We start from the raw sequence: 23,846 nt of genomic DNA on the forward strand, positions 1-23,846 counted from the left end.
CCCAAATCTTTGGTAAATTCACCTGTGAAGCTGTCTGGTCCAGGGCTTTTGTGTGCTGGGAGTTTTTTGATTATTGCTTAAATTTCACTAGCCGTTATTGATCTATTCAGGCTTTCTGCTTCTTCTTGAATCAGTTTTGGATGATTATTTGTTCATAGAAACTTTTCCATTTCACCCAGATTGTCAAATTTCTTGATATATAGTTGTTCATAGCACTTTCTGACAATCTGTTGTATTTCTGTGGTATTGGTTGTAATTTCTCCTCTTTCATTTCTGATTTTATTTATTTGGGTCATCTTTCATTTTTTATTGATGAGTCTCTAGTTAAACACTTGCCAATTTTGTTTATCTTTTCAAAGAACCAGCTCTTGGATTTATTGATCCTTTGAATTGTCCTTTTAGTCTCTATATCATTTAAATCTGCTCTGATCTTGTTTATTTTCTTCTACTTTCTCTGGGCTTTGTTTGTTGTTGTTCTTCTAGTTCTTGTAGATGTAGGGTTAAGTTGTTTATTTGAAATTTTTCTCTTTTTTAGGTAGGCCTGTATTGCTATAAATTTCCTTCTCAGGACTGCCTTTGCTGTTGTGTGTTCATTTTCATTTGTTTCCAGAGACTTTTTGATTTCTTCTTTGATCTCATTGTTGACCCACTCATTGTTTAAGAGTATGTTATTCAGTCTCCATGAATTTGAGTGTTTTTGAGTTTTTTCCTTCAGGTTGGTTTCTAGTTTCAGGCCATTGAGATCTGAGAAAATGCTTGATATGTTTTCAATTTTCTTGAATTTGTTGAGGCCTGTTTTGTGTCCTACCCTGTGGTCTGTCTTTGAAAATGTTCCATGTGCATTTGAAAAGAATGTATATTTTGCCTCTTTGGGATGAAAGGTTCTGTATATATCCATTAAGTCCATTTGATCTAGAGTGTTGTTCAGTACCACAGTATTCTGGTTGATTCTTTGTTTGAAAGATCTATCCATTGTTGACAATGGGGTGTTAAAATCCCCTACTATAAACATGTTGCTGTCTATATCTTTCTTGAAGTCTTCAGACTTTCCTCACATATTTGGGTGCTCCTATGCATATATGTATGCATGTATGTTTATAACGTTTATATCTTCTTGATGGATTCTTCCCTTAGTATTATGAAGTGTCCATTTCTGTCTCTTTTTATGGACTGTGTTTTGAAATCTATTTTGTCTGATTGTATTGCTACCCTGGCTTTTTTTTTTCATGTCCATTTGCTTGGAATTTTTTTCCCATCCTTTCACTTTCAGTCTGTGTAGATCTTTTGTTCTGAGGTCTCTTGTAGACAGCAAATATGCAGGTTATGTTTTCTTTTCCAATCTTATTTTTGATTGGAGCATTTAATCCATTTACATTTAAGGTTATTATTGATAGGTACTTATTCATTGCCATTTCTTCCCTTTGTCCTCTATTCCTCTCTCTTTTTCATTTTTTTAAAGCAATCCCTTTAACATGTCTTATAATGCTGGTTTGATGGAGATGTATTCATTTAGCCTTCTTTTTTTCTGGTAAACTCTTTAGTCCATTTTATATAATTTTTAAAAGATTTTATTTATTTATTTTCAGAGAGAGGGGAAGGGAAGGAGAAAGAGAGGGAGAGAAACTCAATGTGTGGTTGCCTCTTACGTACTCCCTACTGGGGACCTGGCCTGCATCCCAGGCATGTGCCCTGACTGGGAATTGAACCGCAACCCTTTGGTTCACAGGCCTGTACTCAATCCACTGAGCTACACCAGCTAGGGCTTAGTCCTCCATTTTAAATGAGAGCTTTGCTGGGTACAGTAGTCTTGGTTGCAGGCCTTTGCTTTTCATTACTTGGAATATTTCTTGCCATTCCCTTCTGTCTTATAGTGCTTCTGTTAAAAAGTCAGCCAATAACCTCATCAGAGCTCCCTTATATATTACTGTTTCTCCCTTACTGCCTTTAAGATTCTCTCTTTGTCTTTGAATTTTGCCATTTTAATTATGATGTGTCTTGGAGTGGGCCTCTTTGGGTTCATCTTGATCGGGACCCTCTGTGCTTCCTGGACTTGCATGACTTTTTCTCGTATCAAGTAGGGAAGTTTTCTGTCATTACTTTTCAAACAGGTTTTCTATTCCTTACTTTTCTTCTTCTCCTTCTGGTATCCCTATTATACACATATTATTATGTTTCATGTTGTCCTGCAGCCCCCTTAACCCCTCTTCATTCTTTTTGAGTCTTTTTTCATTTTGTTGCTCTGTCTAGGAATTTTTTTCTACCTTGTTCTTCAGCTCACTGATTTGACCCTCTGCTTCATCTAACCTGCTTTTAATTCCTTCTACTGTGTTCTTCATTTCAGATATTGTATTTTTCATGTCTTCCTGTCTCTTATTGATCGTTTCTATGTCCTTTTTCATCCTGGTGTAGTTTGCAGTAAGTTCCTTGTAGCTTCCCTGGAGGTTTTCTTTGTAGTTCTCACTGAGCTCCTTGAACATCTTTATAACCATTATTTTGAAATCTATTTCTGATAGTTTGGTTACCTCAATTTTGTGTAGCAGTCTTTCTGGGGATTCCTCCTTTCCTTTCAATTGGGTGTTGTTTCATTGTTTCCCCATTTTAGGTGATTCTTGTTTTTTTCTGTATAATAGTTTGATCTGCTTAGACTCCTTGTCTTCTGTGGCAGGAGACCTGTGGGACTCAGTGGTGCAGTCTCCTCGATCTCCTGAGCTTAACGCTCTTGGGCTTCCCTTTATGCAGCTTATGTGGGCTCTCTGGTTGTAATTGGGTTTTGGCCGCTGGGTCATTCTTTGGTGGGTCCTTCCCCCCACCTGGCTGACTCAGAGTCACTCCACCCACCACGTCTTGTATACTGTTGTACAGGTGCTGCCAGAACAGAGCCAAACAGCCCAGGAAACAAACCCACAACTGCAAAATAGCCCCCACTCACAACCACAGTATCGAAAGCACATGAGCCAATATTAGTAAAGGAGTAAAAAGATTAAGACTATTATAAGAAAGGAACAATAAATATGAGGTTATTAACTGCAAGAAAAGTGATTTTGCAAGGGTAGAGAGAGGAGCAATAATAAGTGTAGGGAACAGAGATAAGGTGAAGAGAGAAATAAAATAAAATTTACATTGTAAATAAAAAAGGGAAGGTGGAATGGAGTAAGAGAAGGGAAGTGTATAGTATTAGATTTAAACTGAAATTGAAAAATATATATCTAGTGAGAGAAAAGAAACAATGCCACCACCAACAAAGAATATATATATAAAATAATAAGGACCCAATCAGAGAAAAAGATCCACCACAACAATAGCAACAACAGATAAGCAAAGATTTATACAGGTGGGATGGAAATAAGAGGGAAAAAGGAAAAGTTTAAGAGCTGTTTAAAGGAAAGCAAAGTTATTTTGAAAGGATAGAGGGAGAAGGAATACTGAGTGAGGAATGAAAACCAGGCTGAGGAAGTGGAAACTTCATATTTAAAATGAAAAATAAGAAAGGGCAGGAGGCAGACAAAATGGACTAGGAGAGGGGAACAGTAAAATTAGAGATTTGAAATACAAAAATAGTGACTATCTAGAAATAAGACTGAAGAAATAAAACAACCACCACCTTATCCAAAACCAATGAGCAAAGATTGATAATGATGGAAAGAGAATATATTTTAAGAATGGGAAAAAGAATGTGAGATGACTAATGACAATTACAAATATTTTTGAGAGGGTGGAGGGGGGAATAACAGTATAAGTGCAGAATAGAAACAAGTTGTGGCAAGAGAGAAAAATAGAATTTATGACAAAACTAAGAAGAGGAAGGAAGAAGGTAAAATGGAGTAGGAGGAAGAGCAAAATATGAGATTTGAAATATACTGTAATATAAAACCTGGTGACATACTAGGCCCAAACTTGAAGGATATGAAATGAACGTTAAGAAGCTATGCAGGAGAGAAGATAGCACCTTGTTGCACCTGTCTCTATTCTCTTTGCTCTCCTGGGTTTAGTAGATCAGGGCCCGAGGAACCATGTAGCATGTAGTGTCTGGCAGAGCATTTTCTTCTTTCCCCTGTGGAAATGTACACAGGAGGATACTCCTGAGCCTGGACTCACTGACCTTCACAGCCTGTAATCCGGTGGGGTTGGGCTCACCTGTCTGTGAGGGGATCTGGCTGGACTCAGCAAATCTGAGGCATTCAGCTCCTGAGTTCCAATCCCAAGCCTGCCGCTCTCTTGCAGGGGGTTCAGGCCCAAATTCTCTACTCTGGAGAGCCCCCTGCTTGCGAGCTGCTACTGTTCCTTTAGTGTACTCTACCCCTTTAAGTTTCTGGTTAGCGAAGCTGCTGTGCCAGCATACAGGTGTGTGAGCCCGGTTCCTGCTGAGTCCAGGTGATACCTCAGCTCCCCTTTCAAAAGAGTTTCTGTGTGGTCTCCATGCTATAGCACCAGTCCCTGGGGAGCATGTTCTCCATGCATCCCCCATCCCCCCAAATCACACAGTCTCTCACGGTCAGGGTTGGCCACTGCCTTTCACAGCCTCAGAGAGTTTTAGATAGTTTCTCTCTGGACCTTTCCCAGATGGCGCTGGGAAGAGCCTTGCAGCTATATTATAACACAGGGCAGTGGCGGCATGCTGACCCCACTCCCTCCAGAGCTTGTCAGCCTCAGGCAGGCCTGCTCCCTCAGTGCTGTTTCTGGGGCCCACACCTCCCAGGTCTTCTCTCTCCCTTCTGGTCGATCATGGCTACTGAGCTGGTGTGCCTCCACCCAGACTCTGTGCAGCTGGCTCACTTAGAAAGCCTGGGCTGCCGGCTCCTGGATGCCCTGCAGGAGGGCCGGTTCTTGCCCACTGCCACACACTCCCTGCATTCTCGTCCGCATACGAGCTTATTCACAGATGCTCTCACTCGCTCTCTGCTCTGTGTTTTGACTGCTAGTTCTGTCGGTTTCTGGGAACAAGTGGACAGAGCTGCCAGTTACTCTGTCACCATTTTGGATCTCAGAAGTATTTTCTTTTTCATCAGTGTATATTTAGCACTTGGAATGGGACCTTATATACTGTTAGGACTGAAAATCTCTCTCTCTCTCTCTTTATCTATCTATAATCTTTAATGAATGAATTCAGAAACTGGTGTCCTATATGGCCCTATATGTAGGCACAGGTGCCAACAAGAATAATGGAGAAATGGAAAATTATTCCCCTAAGTTTCTTCAGATTCATTACTTGTTTCTTAATCTTTTCCTTCCACCAGGGGCCGGAGCCAAGCTGGCCCACAGGTAAGGCAGAAGACAGTGCTGCATATCATTACATAAACACACATTGAAAACACGCTCCTGTAATCCTAGAAAATGCTTAGAAACAGAACACTGTACATTTAAACAATCTTTTCAGTATTTCAAAGGCAATGGACATGTTCTTGGGGGAAATAAGTCATTGTCACAAAGTTTTTAGTGGAGGGAAAGAGGAGAGGGATGGAGAGAGAGGGAAAGGGGAAAGAGAGGAGTGAGAGGAAGAGAGATAAAAAAGAGAAAGAGGGGAGGGTCAGGTAGAGGCAGAGGAAGACAGGAAGACAATTTCCCACAGAGTCCAGAAGGAAGGACTCAACCTTGTCCTTCCTTTAGAATCCCCTATAAAGGTTTTTTAAAGTGCTGGTGCCTGGACTGCATCCCGTCTGCCCCCCACCCCCTGCCAAGTGGTGAATTATTTGATCTGGGGGTATAGCCCCGGTCGCTTGTTTGTTTCCAAAGTTCAACAGGTAATTCTAATGTGCAATCAGGGTTGAATACTACTAACTGAGCTGTTCTAGAATCCTGGCCAAATAGGTGGAAGAGAAAACCCCAAGAGCAAAGACAGCCCTCCACCTGGCTGTGGCTGAGGTTGAGAACAGCTTTCTATCCTTTGCATACAACCACAGCTCTCAGGGGGCCCAGGCTGTATCATTTGCTTTGTGTGTTCAGTGCCAATTAAAACCCAGCAGCCATGACCAGTGTGGTGCAAATGGGCACCATTCTTTAGGCAGACGGAGAGTTGTGGGCACAGAGCCCACTGCCTGGGTTTTACAAACTTTCTGGCTGGACCATTTTTCTAATTCTTAGAAATCTCAAATCCTCTTCTGGAATGCATCATAAAATAATTAAAGCAGATGGGAGCTGGCGTCTCTCTGGGTCTCCTAAGATGCACTGGCAGGGGGATGGATTAGGAAATGAATCTGTTGACTTGCAAGCTGGGGATCAGTTCCATTGTTTTCATCATCTATGGGTTTTATTTTCTGAGTTAACTTATGACTCCTTTATGAGTGCATAAGGCAGATTTTTATTTTGTTCTGACTTCCAAGTTTCAAGCATACTCCCCCTCCCCTCCCCTCCTTCTTCTTAATACATGCAACATCTGTAGAGCCCTGCAAATACAGTCCAGAAGTAAAACCATCTTACTATTAGCTATGCCTAAACATACCCAGAGTGCAGAAAGAATCCACTTACCATCACATTAACTTCTGCACATTCTCCCTGTATAGCCTAGCTTGGGGAAGCATGCAGGAGAACTCCCCCCTCCGGTCTCTTTTGTTCTTGTTGTCTCTCCTCTAACTCACCTTGGTCTTTTGTCCCTCTTCCCCTTCCACACAGGTCCTCTCCCCACCAGTGTCCAGGATCCGTCTTAGGAGGGTGACAGAGCCTTAGGTTCTCTTGCAGAAGGTAGCACTGCTCTTCTAGATTCAATAGAAGAGAGCTTCTCTACACAAACGCTCTTTTCTCTTGCTAATATGAACACACTCTCTCATAGTATAACTCAGATATTTTACTTTAATAAAAATCTTTGCTTCTTCATTCTAACAAAAAAATTCACTCATCCCTATTATAAGCTTCCTTCCTTTAAAAAGTCCAAAAAAGAAAGAAAAGGAAGGAAGGAGATAAAGAGGGAGGGAAAACCCTATTCTGCTGTTTGACAATTAAGTAACTTTGGGGTATCTTCACATACTGCACTCCACCAAAATTACCCACCAAGGGTATGCCACACTCATGAGAGACGTATGTTACCCTAAGAACTACAAGCCCAAACCAAGGATCCAAGAATGTCCACTAAGTCAAACACGATGATGAGAACACAGCATAAGAGGGTGGTTGGAAGGGCCTGGTGGGAGTGCCTGATAGAAGGATATATGTCTAGGAACAAATTGCATCTTTATTCAATTTTTTACATAGGACTTAAGGCTTGGTTGTTTCTGAACCTTTTCTGCATCGACAGAATGCAGATATATCACTGTGTGAAGTGGTATTTATAAAGATGCCCAGCTCATTATGCAGCTTATATTTTACATGTGCTATATTTATATACATTTTGTATTTGTAAAAATATGTTTTTTAGTATAAAGGAGAGGAGGAAATGAATGCACAGGCCTTAAAAGAAACCAAACTTCAGACTGTGCCTCTTTTGTAAGAAGTGAGAGAAAGCCTGTGATTCTGTAAAGGAATCCATGGAGTATTTCCTAGGTATGCCAACGTGAGTCTAGACATAACTGGCTTGCCCAGGAATTGGGCCAATGGAAGCCTGTATCGAAAGGAAGAGTGTGAATCAGTCAAGACAACTGTGGTAGACGTCTCTTGTTTGCTCTCCCAGCAAATAGGTGCTCTTCTTCTGGTAACGGCACCAGATCTTCTGTTGCCAGGCTGACGACTCCGGCACAGCCTGAGCAGTAAGTACAATCCCTATTCCAGGAGAAGATAACTTACACACCTAAGAAATTGCAGAAGGTGGTTCATGTTTTCCGCTGGGAACCAGGAAAATATATATGGGAACGGACTAGGGTAGACTGTAAGTCAGGTTAGGTACATGGGGCGCTCACAGGATTCAATGCCCTAGAAAGACACCACGTCCTACTGGTCTGCTGGGAAGTCGCTTTGAAGCGTGGTCATTGTGATGGCCTGTCAATGAGACAGAGATTCCAGAACTTCTGCAGCACAGTACCGAGGAAAGGAGCAGGAGGCTTGGAGAGGTGGAAATAGGAGAGGAATTTACTGTGCAACACTTAAGACCGTTCCACCTGACTATGTTCTTAGGCAAAGCCCAGGAAACCCTCCTTTTATAAAGGTAACCAGGGAAAAAATCAGTGAGAGAGCAGTGGCGTTTCTGAGATGCTTGGGGTGGTTGTCCTCAGTAGATCAATAACAGGTGGTGTTGCTGTTAAGTTGTGCTCCCAGTGAGCACAATTTGGATGGAATTTCAGAACGTCAGAAGCAATAACACAGGAATGAACTGTCATAGGCAGGAATGTCGCAATTACTGTGTTGGACAGCAAGGCTACAGTGGCAGTCAGGGCACCCTGACCCGCAGAGATCTGTGCTGGTTGCTAATATCAAGTTGGACAAAAAGTTTGTTTAGTTCTTTCTGTATGATGGCTCTCATAGCGCCTAGTTGTCTTTAACTTCATTTGAAACAATTTTGTTAGATTATATATTGTGACAGCTGTCATGTCAACCTTAAAAAGTCTTCTCAAAATTGGTGAAATTTTGTGCAGCCATTTTAATACTGAAGACGGATGAAAATACACAACATTTTCAGTGTGTTGTGCTTTATTATTTCAAGAAAGGTGAAAACACAACTGAAACACAAAAAAAAGATTTGTGCAGTGCATGGAGAAGGTGCTGTGGCTGATCAAATATGTCAAAAGTGGTTTGTGAAGTTTCTTGGTACTGTTGACATTTTGGACAAATATTCCTTTATTGTGGGGCTGTCTTATGCATTGTAAGATGTTTAGCAGCACCCCTGGCCTCTGCCCATTAGAAGTCAATAGCAGTAGAGAGCTGACATACTCAAAATATCCAAATCAATAAAGTTATTGGTGAAAGTGAAAAGTGTGTCTTTTATTTTGCAGAAAAAACTTAATGGTCTTTTTGGCCAACCTAGTGGATCCTAGTGTTATCCAAGGGGTGAAGGAAATGTAGTCTCTAGGACAGCACTCAACTTGTACAACAACAGCAGCAGCAACAACAACAACTTGCTAGCTGGTGAACAGGCTGGTAATCAGCTGTCACAGGGAAAGAGTGGGTCCCTCACCCAATCTGCAGATCTAATCTCCAGATCTGGCTTATGGCTCCAGAGACCACTGGCCCATGACCAGAATGGAGGCCCACTCCCTGGCAGGACTCCGCTGCACCACCACAAGCACCTGTGGCCAATACGCCCCAATCCTTTTCCACAGGGGCCTGGGTTTCTGTGACAAAGCCGCTATGTTAGAGAAAGAGTATCTCGATTTTTAAAACAATGTTAGATTAAAAGGGTGAACTGATATTGAAACCAGGGAATGTAGGGTGCCTCTGGTTAGTGAGGGCTGGCGGAGGACAGGCAGTAAATGAACATTTGGGATGCCCCTCCTGTGGTTATTGCTGCAGTCCCTGGCTGTACAGGTGGGGTAGGTACCTGAAGCATCTGGCAGAACCCGCACACTGCCCTGGGGCTGAGACTCCCCGTCCCCAGGTAGGTAATACTGTTACCTTTAATTTATAAATAAGGAAACTGTGTCTCAGATAAATTGAATTGAATTGGCTAAGGTTTTACAGTTAGTAACTGACAGAACCAAGAATTAAGCACAGTTCAGTCTGGCTCCGGAGTCTGATTCATCCAGCATTTAACTGCTGCCTGTTTGCCCAAGCTTTTATGTTCTGTAACTGTAATAACTGTAATAAATATTCTTAAACTACTTGAGAATATTTGGTTATTTCTCTTAATTGATCCTATGAATATATATTCTTTTATATGAGAATCCATTTAAAATTTTATTTAAAGGCTTTGGTTACAACCCCTGAACCAATTATTTTCAATAATGCCAGTAGTACCTAACACATAAAGCAGTTTTATAGCTGAGACGGATAATTCTTCATGACTGAGCCTTGCTCTCAGGAGATACTTTTCAGGATCTTAATTAATAAGGGCCAGGAAATCTTAATCAAGTACGAAAATCATTTTTGTAAGTGGCTACTACTAGCATCAGAATGTAGTCATCTTGTCTACTAAGAGAGAACCCCATCATTGGTTCTTTAGAAAGGAGAAAGTTATATGCTTACCACATACTTAAACTAAAATGAATTTTAGAGTTAAATGTAAATTTTAAAATGTTAAACGGAAAAAGCGAAACATGAAAGAAGCAGAAGGAAATTAATACCAGACTCAGGGTAGAGAAGTCCTTTCCCAAATAAAGGGGTAAAAAAGAAAGTTTAAAGAAAATATAGGTGGATCTAGCTACATAAAAAACTTTCACTTCTTTTGTGACAAAAACCATCACAAAGATTATCAAGCAAATTAAAAATTTTCAAGAAAGTACAAGTCTTAATATCCTTTACAAAGAATTCTTATAAATTAATACTTACCTTCTAGTTAACAATAATGTATTGAACAGCGACTATTAGCTATGTTAGATAACGGGGACAGAGCCGTAACCTAAACAGCCACTTTTTTGGAATGTGTAGTCTCTTGGGGGAAACAGACAATAAATAAAATAAGTAAAAACATATAACATGTAAGATCCTAACAAGTGCCACAGAGGAGAATGAAGTGAGAAGTGGGATGAGAGTATGCAGGAGGGAAAAGATGACAATTTCTAATTGCTAGACAGTCTCCCTGGGAAGATGACATGTGAGCTAAGACCTGAAGGAGGAGAGAGCAGCCACAGGGCCATCAGGCAGAGGGAATGGCACCGAGGTGGGAGCAGGTCGGGCATGTTCAAGAGGAAGCAAGGAGACCAGCCATCCAGGCCAAGTGGAGAGAATAACAGAGCAAGTAGCAGGAGATGACGTCAGAGGGGCAACAGGGGGACTAGATCACACAGAGTCTTAGCATCCGTTCTGAGAACTTTGGCTTTCGCTGTGCATATAACGGGAAGCCACTGGAGGGTTTTGAGCTGAAGAAGAATATGGTCTGAACTATGTATCGTTAAGATCATTTCAGTTGTTTGAAAAGAAGAACTGAGCTGGGAGACTATTGCAAGACTGTCGCAGAAGCAGTGTTTTTAGTTTTGCTTGTTTTATTTTGCAGGGGTGGGCAGGGGGTGGTGATGAAGATCAGCAGATTGCCTTTGGACATGTTAAATTTAAAATACCCGACAGACATCCGAGCAGACTTGTTAACAGCCAGATGGACATCCACAGTGTATGTTTCCAGGGAGAGATCCTGGCTGGAGTTCTAACTCTAGGAGTTGTCAGCCTAGAGACAATATTGACAGCCAGGAGACTGAATGAGATCAGTCAGGAAGTGAGTGCAGACAGAAAGAGGAAGCCATCAAAGAACTGATGTGGAGTCTGTCCAATGTTAAAGATGTGGACCGTGAGGGGGCGGAGACTGAGAAGGTGGGGCCAGGACGGGAGAAGGACAACCAGGTTTAGGCTCCAGAAGAGAAGAGCCAATGGTGTCCATGTTGTTGGTAGGAAAGTCAGGTGAGGACTGAACACTGATTATGCCTGAATATCTGAGAATCTTATTTATGTAGCCTGTTAATTGTTCTTCAGTCTCTCAGCTCACTCCCCCAGAATATACCCAAACTCATTTCTTTCTTTTTTTTTTTTTATCCCCCTCCTTCCTCTCAGCCAGCATTTCTACTTGTTTGCCTCTTCTTACAGAAATCACGCGAGCTTTCACCACCTGTTCCCTGGATCAATGCAACAAAAGGCCCACATGCTAGGAGTCTAATGCAAAAGCCACTCTAGAGAGGCAAGCAAATTAGGAAGAAAGCAAAGGCTGTCAATTTTGATAACGATATGTTTTTAAAAATATTTTTGTGTTGATTGACTAAAAATAAAATAATTCAAATGCACCAGCTATCAAAGAAGTAAAGATTAAAAATAAACTGGCCACCATTTTTCTGCAAATCAAATTGGCATTTAAAAAAAAAAAACATATCCCGTATGGGCAAGACTCAGCAGACATTCTCATATACCACTGGTAGAAGTGTTAATTGGTAAAACTTTTCCACAGGGCAATTTGGCAATATATAAGAACAATTTTTTAAAGTTCCTTCTTCACACCTTTTGGTCCAGTGATTCTGCGTCTAGCAATTTATTGTAAGGAAATAATCAGAACGCACACCAAGATTTCCATAATAAGCTACTTACTTTATAGCATTGTTTCTTATAGAATTTAGGATATAGAACTCTATAAAGTTCTATATTCTCATAGAATATAGAAAAAATACCTTAGTGTTATTGCTTGTAGAATTTCTGTGGTTAAAATAGTAATTAAAGTAATTTAATATCCAACACTGGAGCTTGAGTCGGTAAGTTATGAGAGAGCCACAAAATATGCTCCTCAACAAAAGAATGTCTAAAAGATATGAGAAAATGTCAACAAGGTATTGTCAAAATAAGAAAAACAAGAAAAGTTCTAAAATGGTATTTATGGTATGATTCTAATTTTTGTATGGTATGATTCTAATGTATGGTATGAAAAAGAACAGAAAAATTCAAAAGATATCAGTTAAAATTTTCATAGTAATTATTTCTGTACATGCTTGAAATTACTGAAATCTTACTCATTCAGTAAATAAACATTTATTGAAGGCCTACCGTGTGGGAGGCCCTGTTCTGGGCTCTGGGGAGGCAGTGAAAACTGATAGAATTCTGGCTCTTGTAGTTGCTGACATTCCATCAGGAGGGATACAAAGATAAACAATGATGAATAAAGAAATTACATATCTCTTAGGAGGTGATAAGTGCTAGAGGAAAAAAGAGCAGAAAATACGAGATTGGAGGTGGGATGGTTGGCATTTGAAATCAGGTGGTCAGGGTAAGTGTTATTGAGAAGGTGGCATTTAACAAAGACTTTATGGAGGTGAAGGAAGTAGCCATGTGAATACTGAGGGGAAAGTATTCCAGATGGACAGGTCAGCAAATGCAAAGGCCCTTAGGTGGGGGCATGTCTGGGGAGCAGCAGGATACCTGTGTGGATGGAGCTGATTGAACATGGCAGTAGGAAAGGAAGAGCCAGACTGGGCCAAAACCACCGGAAGGTTTTGGAAATGTTGGGAAAAATGTGTTAAGAAGCTGTTGCAATAACTGAGATTAGATAATAGTGTTGGGATCAAGGGAGAACAGTGAATATTTTGAGAATTGGTCAGGTTCTGGATATATTTTGAAAGCAGAACAAACAATTTCTTGATGGTTTATATATCAGGTACAGAAGAGAAGCCTTCAAGGTTTGGAGCCCTGGTGCCTGGGAGGCTAAACTTGTCAGCAACTGAGGTGGAAAGACTGAGCAGAGCAGGTTTGGGATGGGCGTGGGGGAGGTTGGGAGTTCAGTTTTGAACATGGTAAGTCTGTCCAACAGGAGATTTCCAGGAGGAAGTTGGCCATGGAAAAATTTGGAGCTCTCTGGACATGTCTGAGCTAGAGAGATACACTTAGGCATCATCAGTATACAGCTGGTATGTGAGCTTTGGGAATGGGTGAACTCACCACGGGAGTAACTACAGACAGAGAAGAGGTTCAGAGACTGTGTCCAGGGAACTCCAACACCAGAGGTTAGCAAGACAGGTAACAACCAGAGGAGGGTTGAGAAAGTGACCAGTGAGGCAGAAGAAACGTGGGGCAAATAGTGTTCCAAATTCTGCTCCAATGCTGCTCCAATGCTGGTAGGTTACATAAGCTGAGAAGTGAACGCCAATCACTGGGTTTAGCAAGGTGGAGGTCAGGGCACTGGTGCCCTTGATAAGAATGGTTTTCGTGGGATGTCTTGAGAGACACTGAAGGTGGCAGTCGGAGGTGTTTGAGTGCAGACAACCCCTTTGAGGAATCTTGCTGCAAAGGGATTTAGAGAGATGGATGGTGGCTGACTGGGGGAATGAGATATAAAAACAGCTTTGTTTTTATTTTCTTTTTAGATAGAATATATAGCAGCATGTTTGTATGCTGACAGGGAGCCTACCAGTCCACGGTGATCATTAATATTCTCACGGTAGTAAGCTGCCTGCAGATGGCACAGCTAGAAGGCCACACAGGCAATGCCCAGGCAACCAACCTCCCCCACAAGTCCAGTCCACTCTTTTATCTGAATCCCTAAGTCTCCAACTTCTCCACTAAATCAGGAGACATTTAAAACATAAACATTTAGGGCAGGCATGACCTTACAGGACAATAATCATAATTAAGGTCTTCCCCATCTCATTGCCCTCCACACACCACTAGGCCATTCATCCCCACTGGAAAGCCTCTGGTTTAAAGTTTCAGAATTACAGATTGAGCAGAAGCCATAGAATGCTATAAGAAGAAGAAAAATCTTAGCCCTTTGACCCTCATAGAATTCTGTAATCCAGGAAACCAAAGCACCTCCTATTTGCTTCCCCTTCACCAAAGGATAGAATTACAAAGAGAAAATGTGGGAAATGAACTTTGGCTCTTTCTGTGGGAGGGGTTCTGCATACCTCAACTAGAACTCAGAGCATGCATTTTAGCATCCATCCTCATCCATCTGCCAGCAGAGGCCTGTGCTCCCTCCTCCATATACAACATTCCCACAAGGATGATATCTGTTCTGTTTCTACCTCCCATGGGTCCAATATCATCATTCTTCTTCCTTTTTCTCATAAAAACCAGTTCTCAGAAGAATGCCTTTTGACACAGCAACTCCACTACTGGGATTATACCCTAAAAATCATGAAACACCAATTCAAAAGAACTTACGCACATCAATATTCATAGAAGCACAATTTACAATAGCCAAGCGCTGGAAGCAACCTAAGTGCCCATCAGTAAATGAATGGATCAAAAAAGTATGGTACATTTACACAATGGAATACTACGCAGCAGAAAGGAGGAACTCCTACCCTTTGCTACAGCATGAGTGGAACTGGAGAGCATTATGCTAAGTGAAATAAGCCAGGCAGTGAGGGACAACTACCATATGATCTCACCTTTAAGTGGAACCTGATCAACAAAACAAGCAAGCAAGCAAAATAAAAAACAGAGACATTAGAATAAAGAACAGATCGATGGTAACCAGAGAGGAGGGGGAAGGGGGATAATGGGGTAAAGTAGGGAAAGGGTCATCAAGGAACATGTATAAGGGACCCATGGACAATGCCAAAGGTGGATTTGAGCCAAAGGATTGAGGGTGGCAGGTGGGGGTGGGTGGGGTGGGGCAGGTAAGGGATGGGGGAAAATGGAGACAACTGTACTTGGAAAACAATAAAAAATTAAAAATTAAAAAAAATAAAGAACCAAAAAAAAAAAGAAAAAGAATGCCAGAAGAGATGGTGGTTTAGAAGGGGCAGGGGTTTTGTGTTAGTTCTCATTTTACAAATAAAAAACCAAGTCTTAGAGGGTGAAGTGAACTGCCCAAAAGCCAACAGTCAATTAGGAAAACCCTCAAACATTTTTTGATCAGCTCATTTACATTGAGGTATATTGATTGACATGTTCTCTGACAAAGGCAAGTTCTAACAGAAGCCATAGCCCTGAGCCAAAGAAATGGATGCTGAGAAGTGGCAACGGAGGTACAGCCCACAGTGGGGAAGATGCTGTCATGTTAGCCTCAGGGCAGTCTTTCCGGTGTTCATGCTGTGTAAGCTCTTCCCTGGTTTGTCCATTCTAGTTCTCAGTGGGGAGGGATTTTGCCCCTGCGGGGACATTTGGCAATGTCTGGGCACATTTTGGTTGTCACACTGTGGGGAAGGTGCTGATGGCATCTAGTAGGTACAGACCACAGATCCTGCTAAACATTCTACAATATAGAGAGTAGCCCTTGCCCCCAGCATGTGACCTCGAATGTCAGTCATTTTAGAAACTGTTTAACTCTGAAGGAAAGGGAAAATAAGACAGAACATTACCAAAAGTTGGCTCTGGAGTAGTGTTCCATGTAGAGCTGGTCATCAGAAAAGGGGGCCAAGTGGATGTCGCTGAACGTCGGGAACAGCATTCCTAATGAGCAAAAGACAACAGACCCAAACGTTGACTCCTCCTACCTTCTGATTGGCCGGCCCACTGACCCACCACTTGACCGGTTTCCTTCTTTCACCTATTTCAGTTATCACACAACAGGCTAAAATACAATTCTTTCTCACAGCAAGGATACGAAAATTAGGCAGGAGACCAGAGGGGATATAAAACGACACCAAAGCAAGTCCCAGAGCTTTGTGATGGTAAAAGCCTGGGGAGTCCCAGGTGAGCTGCGACCTGGCACAGGCGCCCTCCCAGCTACTTATTGGCTTTCTTTGTTCCTGTATGCCTCTGCTTGAAATCCCGGGCACTTCCTTTATTTCTTTTTCTCATTTATTGTAAAAACAACTTGGCTTTGAAAATAATCAACATTTCATCATTCTATTGTATTATTATTTCCCTTCTCAGACTTGTCCACACATAATCATACTGCCTCTCTTTTTAAGCGCTATTAGAATCTGTGCTCATGCAGAGGCTCGCCACTCTCCATGGAGGTACACCCACACCTGTGTTTCGTTCACCACGTCTCCAGTCACCGGGGCAAAGGCAGATTCTTCGGCCGGCCAACAAACACTTAGACTAGCGGGCCTGAAATCAGGCCTTTCTGAGCAGGCAGACTTGGTGACCATCATTATCATTCTTGTCATTTTAGGGAGACCCTTTTTCATTGTCATTATTAAACTGCACATAAAAGACAGATAAACTATTAACCACATTTCACAAATAAGGATCGCCTAAGAAACTGATTAAAGTAAAAAGTAATAATACCAAAAATTTCTTGATTTTGTTAACTTTGCCATGAACTTTTTTTCCTGAGCTTTCTATGTACTAATTCATTTAATCCTCTTAACAATATAAAGTGGGTTTTATTATTTATACCTACTTTGTAAATGAGAAAAAAATAAGGAACAGGGAAACTGGAGTGCCTCAGACACAATCTCAGGGCTAAAAAGCAAAAGGACAAAATCCAGGGATGGAATCTCACTCAATCGTCAGTGGCCCCATACTTTAACTCAAAGTCTATCAAAAAAGAACAGATTGTTTTATTTAGGGTATTTTCAGCGGTAGTCACAGAAAAAGCATGATTGTAAGATCATTCATATGTCACAATCTAAATCTCACACATCAGTGTCAAAACAATAATGACTGCTTGGTGATTTTTCAATTTCAAGATAGAAGGATATTAAAAAACCTTAGAAAAGTAATAAGCGTCACTATTTGGGTAAACTTGGGAAGTTCCAGAGAAGGATGTTCTGAGCCTAAGTCTAATAGGGATTCAAAGATATCAAGTAAAATGGAGAAGAGGAAATCATCAAAGGTAAAATATAAAACAATATTCCAAAAGTTAAAGAGAATGTCTTTTGATTCAACACACTCACTACATGTCCATCACAAAAATTTTAAAAGTTTTATGTGAAGGAGATTAGAAATGAAGACAAGATACTAAAAATGTCCACAGAGGAAAACCATGTCATTTTAAAGCATCAGGAGTCAGGATGGCACTGGACTTCTCAATAGTAATATTAGAAACCAAAAACCAGAAAAAAAGATGTCTTAAAAATACTGAGTAAAAAAACTGTGCTTAATTTAAAATACTCTACCCAGCAATATAATAATCCATGGATTCAATAAAAAGCAACTTCTCAAGCTTCCTTTCTCCAGCACCTGTTAGACAATATTCTTTGCTGAAGTGATGGCGTGAACCAAGAAAGAGGAAGACACAGGAATGGAGAGAGAGAGGCAAAGAGTGGTAGCCATGCAGTGGGACTAGCAGAGAAGAGAGGGTCAGAGGAGGGAGGCCTCCACAGACTAAACACTGATAGGATCTGTCCGACCCATTGGAACACAGAAAAAATTAGTTATGAGTATATGGAAAAACTATGCTAATGAAAAAACAAGACAATGAACTCCAGAAAGAGCAAAAGGTTTCACGAGAAAATATATAATCATATGTACATATTATATCACCTGATTCAGCACTGAACAATATTTATATTTTCATAATAAACATTGATTATTGATTTAACCAAATAATAATCTAGGTCCATATTTCTTTACATTAAATTCTGAAATCTAAGAAGCTCTGCTCTGCAAAGCGACAGATTTTTGTAAGTTTGCAACATCACCTGATGACAAAACCTGACCTGAACTGCTGCTAGTCTATTAATAGTCCCTATTTATCTTTCTTGATGACCGTATTCATATTTTTGCTGTGGAAGTACATATAATGTGGTTCATTATGGAGTCTTGCCTCACATGCAACTGGAGATGTTCCATAATACATGGTATATGAGTGTGTTACCTTTCTAAAGTCCTCCAGCTTTTGAATTCTGAAACATATTTGGCCCCAAGGGTTAGGATAAGGGATTGAGGACCTGCATAAACATATTGAGAGGATTGGGGGTGGGGAGGGTGTGTCGAGAAGGGAGAGCACTGCTATGTAGGGAAGCTAACTCCTCAACCACAGAATGATTAGAATAGCAATAGGACAACTTTATATAGAAACACGCAGGTAAATAATAAACACGCAGGTAAATAAATAAAAGAATAGAGTTCAAAGGGATAGCCTTTGGGGAGCAGTCTCAGGACAGGAGGAGATGAGGCAGAGGGTGCCTATTTTTTCATTATAAGCCTTTTATTACTATTGGATATTGTAAACTATGTCTTCTTTCCATGGAAAATAAAAATAATTAGAAAAAAAATCAATCATCCTTCCCTCAGGAGTACGCAGGGTAGAAAGCTGATAAAATCAGTATTTATTTCCACTTGTCTAGTTAAAGGTACATAGCCCAATATAAAATTTCAGATCCATTGCAGTCATCTGGGGAAATATGCCACTTAGGCTCAACGAGATGCACGTTAATTAACTAGGTGCAAAATCTCACCACGTGGAAGCACCTCACCATTAGAAAAATGCCAGAAGAAGTACTAAAATTCCTCCTGGGGGGCACTGAGGAGGGAACCTAAGTAGCTTCACTTCTTCCCTTCATCTCCCACAGTTCGGTTTTATTGCTTGAACACAAGGCTTCCAGGATCGTCCAGACTGTTTGGCGACAGGAACACCAATGAAGTTCTTGCCATCAGGTGCATTTTGCCTAAGTATGTTTGTTTATTGTTGACATGAGGTTTTTCAGTGCATATTTCTGAATCCCTACATTCTGAAAACATGTACGAAATTATAGGTAAGTCTCAAGCTTTATCGATACTCATATACTGTGTCACTTGGTTAATATGAGCTGCACTTTTATTTCCCATTTTGTCTTCATTGGACACCCAGGTAGGGTGCCACGACACTGGTAATTTAAAGTAAATACAATTAAGGTAAGAAGCTGCGACTCTCATGAGGGATACAACTGTTAAGATTGGCCAGTTACCTCCTCCACCTTAACTGAGAAACAGGAGCTGTTAGAATGGGCCCACCCTCTCCGGGGAAGAGTGGGAAGTCAGTGCATGCACAGGGGCTGTGAGTGTGGGATGCAGGCCAGACCGACCTGGGGTGAGATTGCTGCTCTGTCACTTTTTGACTTTAAATAATTTTTTTTCAGTTACAGTTGACATACAATATTATATTAGTCTCAGGTATGCAACTCAGTGATTAGACATTACATAACTTACTAAGTTATCAGCTCAATAAATCTAGTTCTTAAACCTCAGTTCTTGAATGTCTTGGTCCTCAAACAATTGGGGTCTTGACCCACTAGTTCACTTCAGTTCTCAATTCTCTACCCAAAAACCCCTTCATGCTGATACCTGTGTGATCAGTCACACGTCTCTCAGGCAACAGACAAAGGTGATTCAGTTTTCAAATCACTTCTCAAACAATTTTCTGGAACGAATTAAGTTCGAGAATGGAGTTTGCCCTGTATTATTGACTCTACTCCCTATGCTGTACTCTACACTCGCACGACTGTTCTGTAAGTACAATTTGTACTTCCTAATCCCTTCACCTTTTCACCCATCCTTTAACCCTGCTCCCCTCTGGCAATGTCAAAGTGTTCTCTGTGTGCATGAGTCTGTTTCTGTTATGCTTGTTCATTTATTTTGTTTTATAGATGCCACATATAAGTGAAATCATATGGCATTTGTCTTCCTTTGTCTGACTTATTTCACTCAGCACAATACCCCTGGGTCCCTCTGTGTTTTTGCAGATGGCAAGATTTCACTTTTTTTCTATGGCTGAGTCATATTCCATTGCATATGTGCACCATCTCCTTATCCATCACCCACTGGTGGACACTTAGGTTGTTTCCATACCTTGGCTATAGTGAATGACGCTGCAACGAACATATGGATATATCTGTCTTTTCAACTTAGTATTTTGGGTTTCTTTGGGTAAATTCCCAAAAAAAGAATTGCTGGGTCCTTCTTTGTCTCTCGTAATATGGTTTTTGTTTTAAAGTCTATTTTGTCCGGTATAAGTATTGCTACTCCAGGTTTTGTTTGTTTGTTTGTTTCCATTTTCATGAAATATCTTTCCATCCTTTACTTTGTCTGTGTGCGTCTTTCGATCTGAAGTGAGTCTTTTGTAGACAGTATACGTATGGGTCTTTATGTCACTTATTAAAGGTGTGTCCTTGCTAAGTTGCTTTCCTCATTGTGCCAGGTCTTTTCAGGTCTATTCCCCTAAGCCAGGCCTCAGTCTTGGCACTACTGACAGTTGAGGCTGGATACCTCTTTGAAGCACAGAGGCTGTCGTGTGCATGGAAGGATGTTTAGCAGCATCCCCATGGCTTTTCCCGCTAGTGCTGGTAGAACCCCCTCCCCAAGCCTTGGAACCCAAATGTCTCTAGATGTTGTCAAATGTCTCCTAGGGAAGGAATGCAAAATCATGGAGAACCTCAGCAATAACTCTCCAGATAAGTTAAAAACCTCCATCACTCACACTTTGTAAGGTTTTCATAAAATAATTCATGCAAACTGACTAGCACATGCAGACAACTGGTAGGCACAAAAATTACTAGACTTTATATTTTTATCTTGATTATATTCAGTGATGATAGGGGAAAAGACAAAGAGTAGAAAAAGGGTAAGTCAGAAACAAGCAGCAAACCCCAGAGAGTTTATTACACTATAGAAGGCCAACATCTGAGAGGGCTTTAGAGATTATTTTTAATATTATAGATGAGGAAATCAAAGTCAAAAGGTCAAATATTAGGCCAAGTTCCTTAAGGAGGAGAGCAACAGAACCAGGACAAAAATACACAACTCTGAACTGGTGCTCATACAACACTGAATACTGTGCCACACACAGCCACCATGTCTTTTAAGATTTTACTTTATTAACTTTTAGAGAGAGGGGAAGGGAGGGAGAAAGAGAGGGAGAGAAACATCAATGTGAGAGAGAAACATTGATCGTACATGCCCCAGCCAGGGCCTGACCCTGCAACCTGGGCACGTGCCCTGACTGGGAACCAAACTAGCCACCTTTCACTCTGTGGGATGCTGCCCAACTCGCTGGGCCACATGGTCAGGCACCATCATGTCTTTATGGTTGGAGACTATCTCATTCATTATGGAATAAGATGAGAAATTCAAAGAATTGGTGTAACAGAAATGTTCTCTCCCTGTTTCTGTCAATAATTAAACATGAAGGGAAAAAATGGCAAATTTTAAAACATTAGCTTGTTTTCTAAACCAGGATCAGCCAACTCACCATTTGCTTTCAGCCATTTTTTGGAATGAAGGTAACTCTCCAGCATCCTTTCATTGAACAGCATGTATCCCATTGGTTCAGAAATAATCACATCTACAGTCTCAGGAAGTGAGATTTCTTCAATTTTCCCTGGCAGAACAATGATCTTGTCTGAAAGGTGATTATTTCTCACTAACATCTGAAAAGAATAAAAGAGAGTACCGCTATTCTTGTCACACGGCATCCGTGAGTTCTGCAGGTAAGGGGTTGGCAGTGTCACAGGGCTGAGAGGGAAGTGACGTACCTGTTTCTATAAACACTGTAAACAGTTTTCTTCTTACTACACAAACATTTCATGTCACATATAGATAAATTAGAAGATTCAGATGTGGGACAAGTAAAAGCAGCTGTAATTGTACCACATACAAATAATAACTATTAATAATTTGGTGTATACCCTTCCACACTTTTATACAAACAAATACTGTATGTTTGTGTGTGTAAGTATGTGTGGTCTGTGTCTGCATATATACATGGGGGGTGCAAAAGCAGGTTTACAGTTATAAGACAAATAAACAATACAATAATTAATAAATAATAATACAAGAATAAACTGTATTTTCTGTACTCACACCTGTAAACCTACATTTTCCCCACCTTGTATACATACAGGTACTTTTTGGGAGATTGCTCTTTCTGATGATTTCAGCTTCTTTCCCATTTTTCTGCCCGCAATAAAGATGCCAAAAAGTTCTGTACAATAACCTTGCCCTAATTAATGATCTTGATCCTCATTAAATTATCCCTTAATCTTTCGACTCCGAAAATAATACCATGTGCATTAACCTGTCTTTAGAAGTACATTTTACAGTTACGTAGTCATTTTTCTTTGATGTCCTGTTTCATTGAATAACTTTGAACTCACTTAAAAGAGGGGACTTGAAGAGAAATGTATTTATTATATTTCTAATACAGGTCTTCTTAGTGCCAAATAGGACAAGGCGATCGCATTGACATTTACGTCCTTCTAGTGCCTGAAAGAAATGTTTCCTAGTAAACATCTTACATATTCCAGCATGATACACAGCACATTCCTTGTTAAGTTGGGGTTCTCTGAGACCCTAAGACTCTTACATCTTTACTCATTATATTTATACACAGTCAGAGACCTTCCATTTTGTATTTTCCTAACTTGATCCCTTCCCTCATCCTAAATACAGTGTACCCTATATCTGTCATGATTCCATTCTCAATTTCTGATCACTTCTCCACACAGCTAGAGTATCTTTCACCACAAATTCTATCTGCTAGGGTGCTGCTCACCAACATGTGCCCTGTAAGCTTCTTAAGTGTCTTTTCTACTCTTACTTTCTAAACAAGAAATCAAGTAATCTCTAAGGAAACTATTTGAAAATGTCATCCTTTGTCAATATATATCCATGCACAAGGCCTCAGAATTGCAGTCTATCATCATTCCACATGTTAGTCAAGTTCATGGGGTCGTATAGAGACAAGACTTGAAGGTCAAAGCCTTTGGTGTCCTGCTTTTCTCTGTACATCCTCTTCTCAGGAGTGTCCATTCAGCTCCGTGCCTCAGACTATGGCTCCATGTGGATGACCGTCTACAGGACGTCTTTAGGTTCCTCTCTCACCGGAGCTGGGGCCAAACATTTCTACCAATGTGCTTTCTCATCTCCTCAATATGAACAAGTAAAGAGCCAAACTCACATTCTTCCTGAAAACTAACCATTTCTCTAAATATCGTTTGAATCTGTATATAAACTGAGACCTCCTTGATTCCGTTTCTGTCACTAATACTGTAATCCTCAGTATCCTGGAGGCACACACGGTTGTTTCCCAGAGACAATTAGCTACTGTGTTCTCATGTTTCTGCCTTTCAGATATGACTCATTTCCACTTTTTCCTCTCTGCCTGCACCAACTTGTCTGGTCCCTAATAGCTTCAAATCAGGAATTTAAAAATAGCATTTACACACTGAAAATAATAACAGTAGTGCCTACTTCATAGGCTTGCGTGAGGCTAACACAAGATAAAGCTTATTAAGGGTTAAGCATTAACGTTATAATTGTTGTCATGTTGTTTTTATTACAAATATTGTTCACTAAAAAAGAAATGTAGATGAGAAAAAATATGAAAATAAAAACCACTTGTATTCTCATAATCCAGATGAAGGCGAGGCAGATTTTCCAGCAGGCATTTTAGTGTATCCCTGCTTAAAACAATAGATAATATTTTGTCATTATATATTAATTAATATAAAATAATCTTTTTTCTGTAATTTGTTTTAGACCAGTTG

The 23,846-nt window shown here is 40.6% G+C and overlaps 1 protein-coding gene across 3 annotated transcripts in view; it reads right to left on the reverse strand.

The window, feature by feature from the left end:
- LOC112299563 (histone-arginine methyltransferase CARM1) overlaps positions 1–23,846 on the reverse strand; it is a 217,924-nt gene that overhangs the window by 22,792 nt on the left and 171,286 nt on the right. For all 3 annotated transcript variants that reach the window (XM_053924192.1, XM_053924197.1, XM_053924200.1), the window contains exons 6-7: positions 21,551–21,728; positions 15,789–15,879 (exon numbers count right to left, since the gene is read on the reverse strand). In XM_053924192.1, coding sequence (XP_053780167.1) covers positions 15,789–15,879; positions 21,551–21,728 — 269 coding nt within the window. The remainder of the gene's footprint in view (positions 1–15,788; positions 15,880–21,550; positions 21,729–23,846) is intronic.

The sequence above is a fragment of the Desmodus rotundus genome, chromosome 1, assembly GCF_022682495.2.
Source record: "Desmodus rotundus isolate HL8 chromosome 1, HLdesRot8A.1, whole genome shotgun sequence".
Taxonomy (NCBI): Eukaryota; Metazoa; Chordata; class Mammalia; order Chiroptera; family Phyllostomidae; genus Desmodus; species Desmodus rotundus.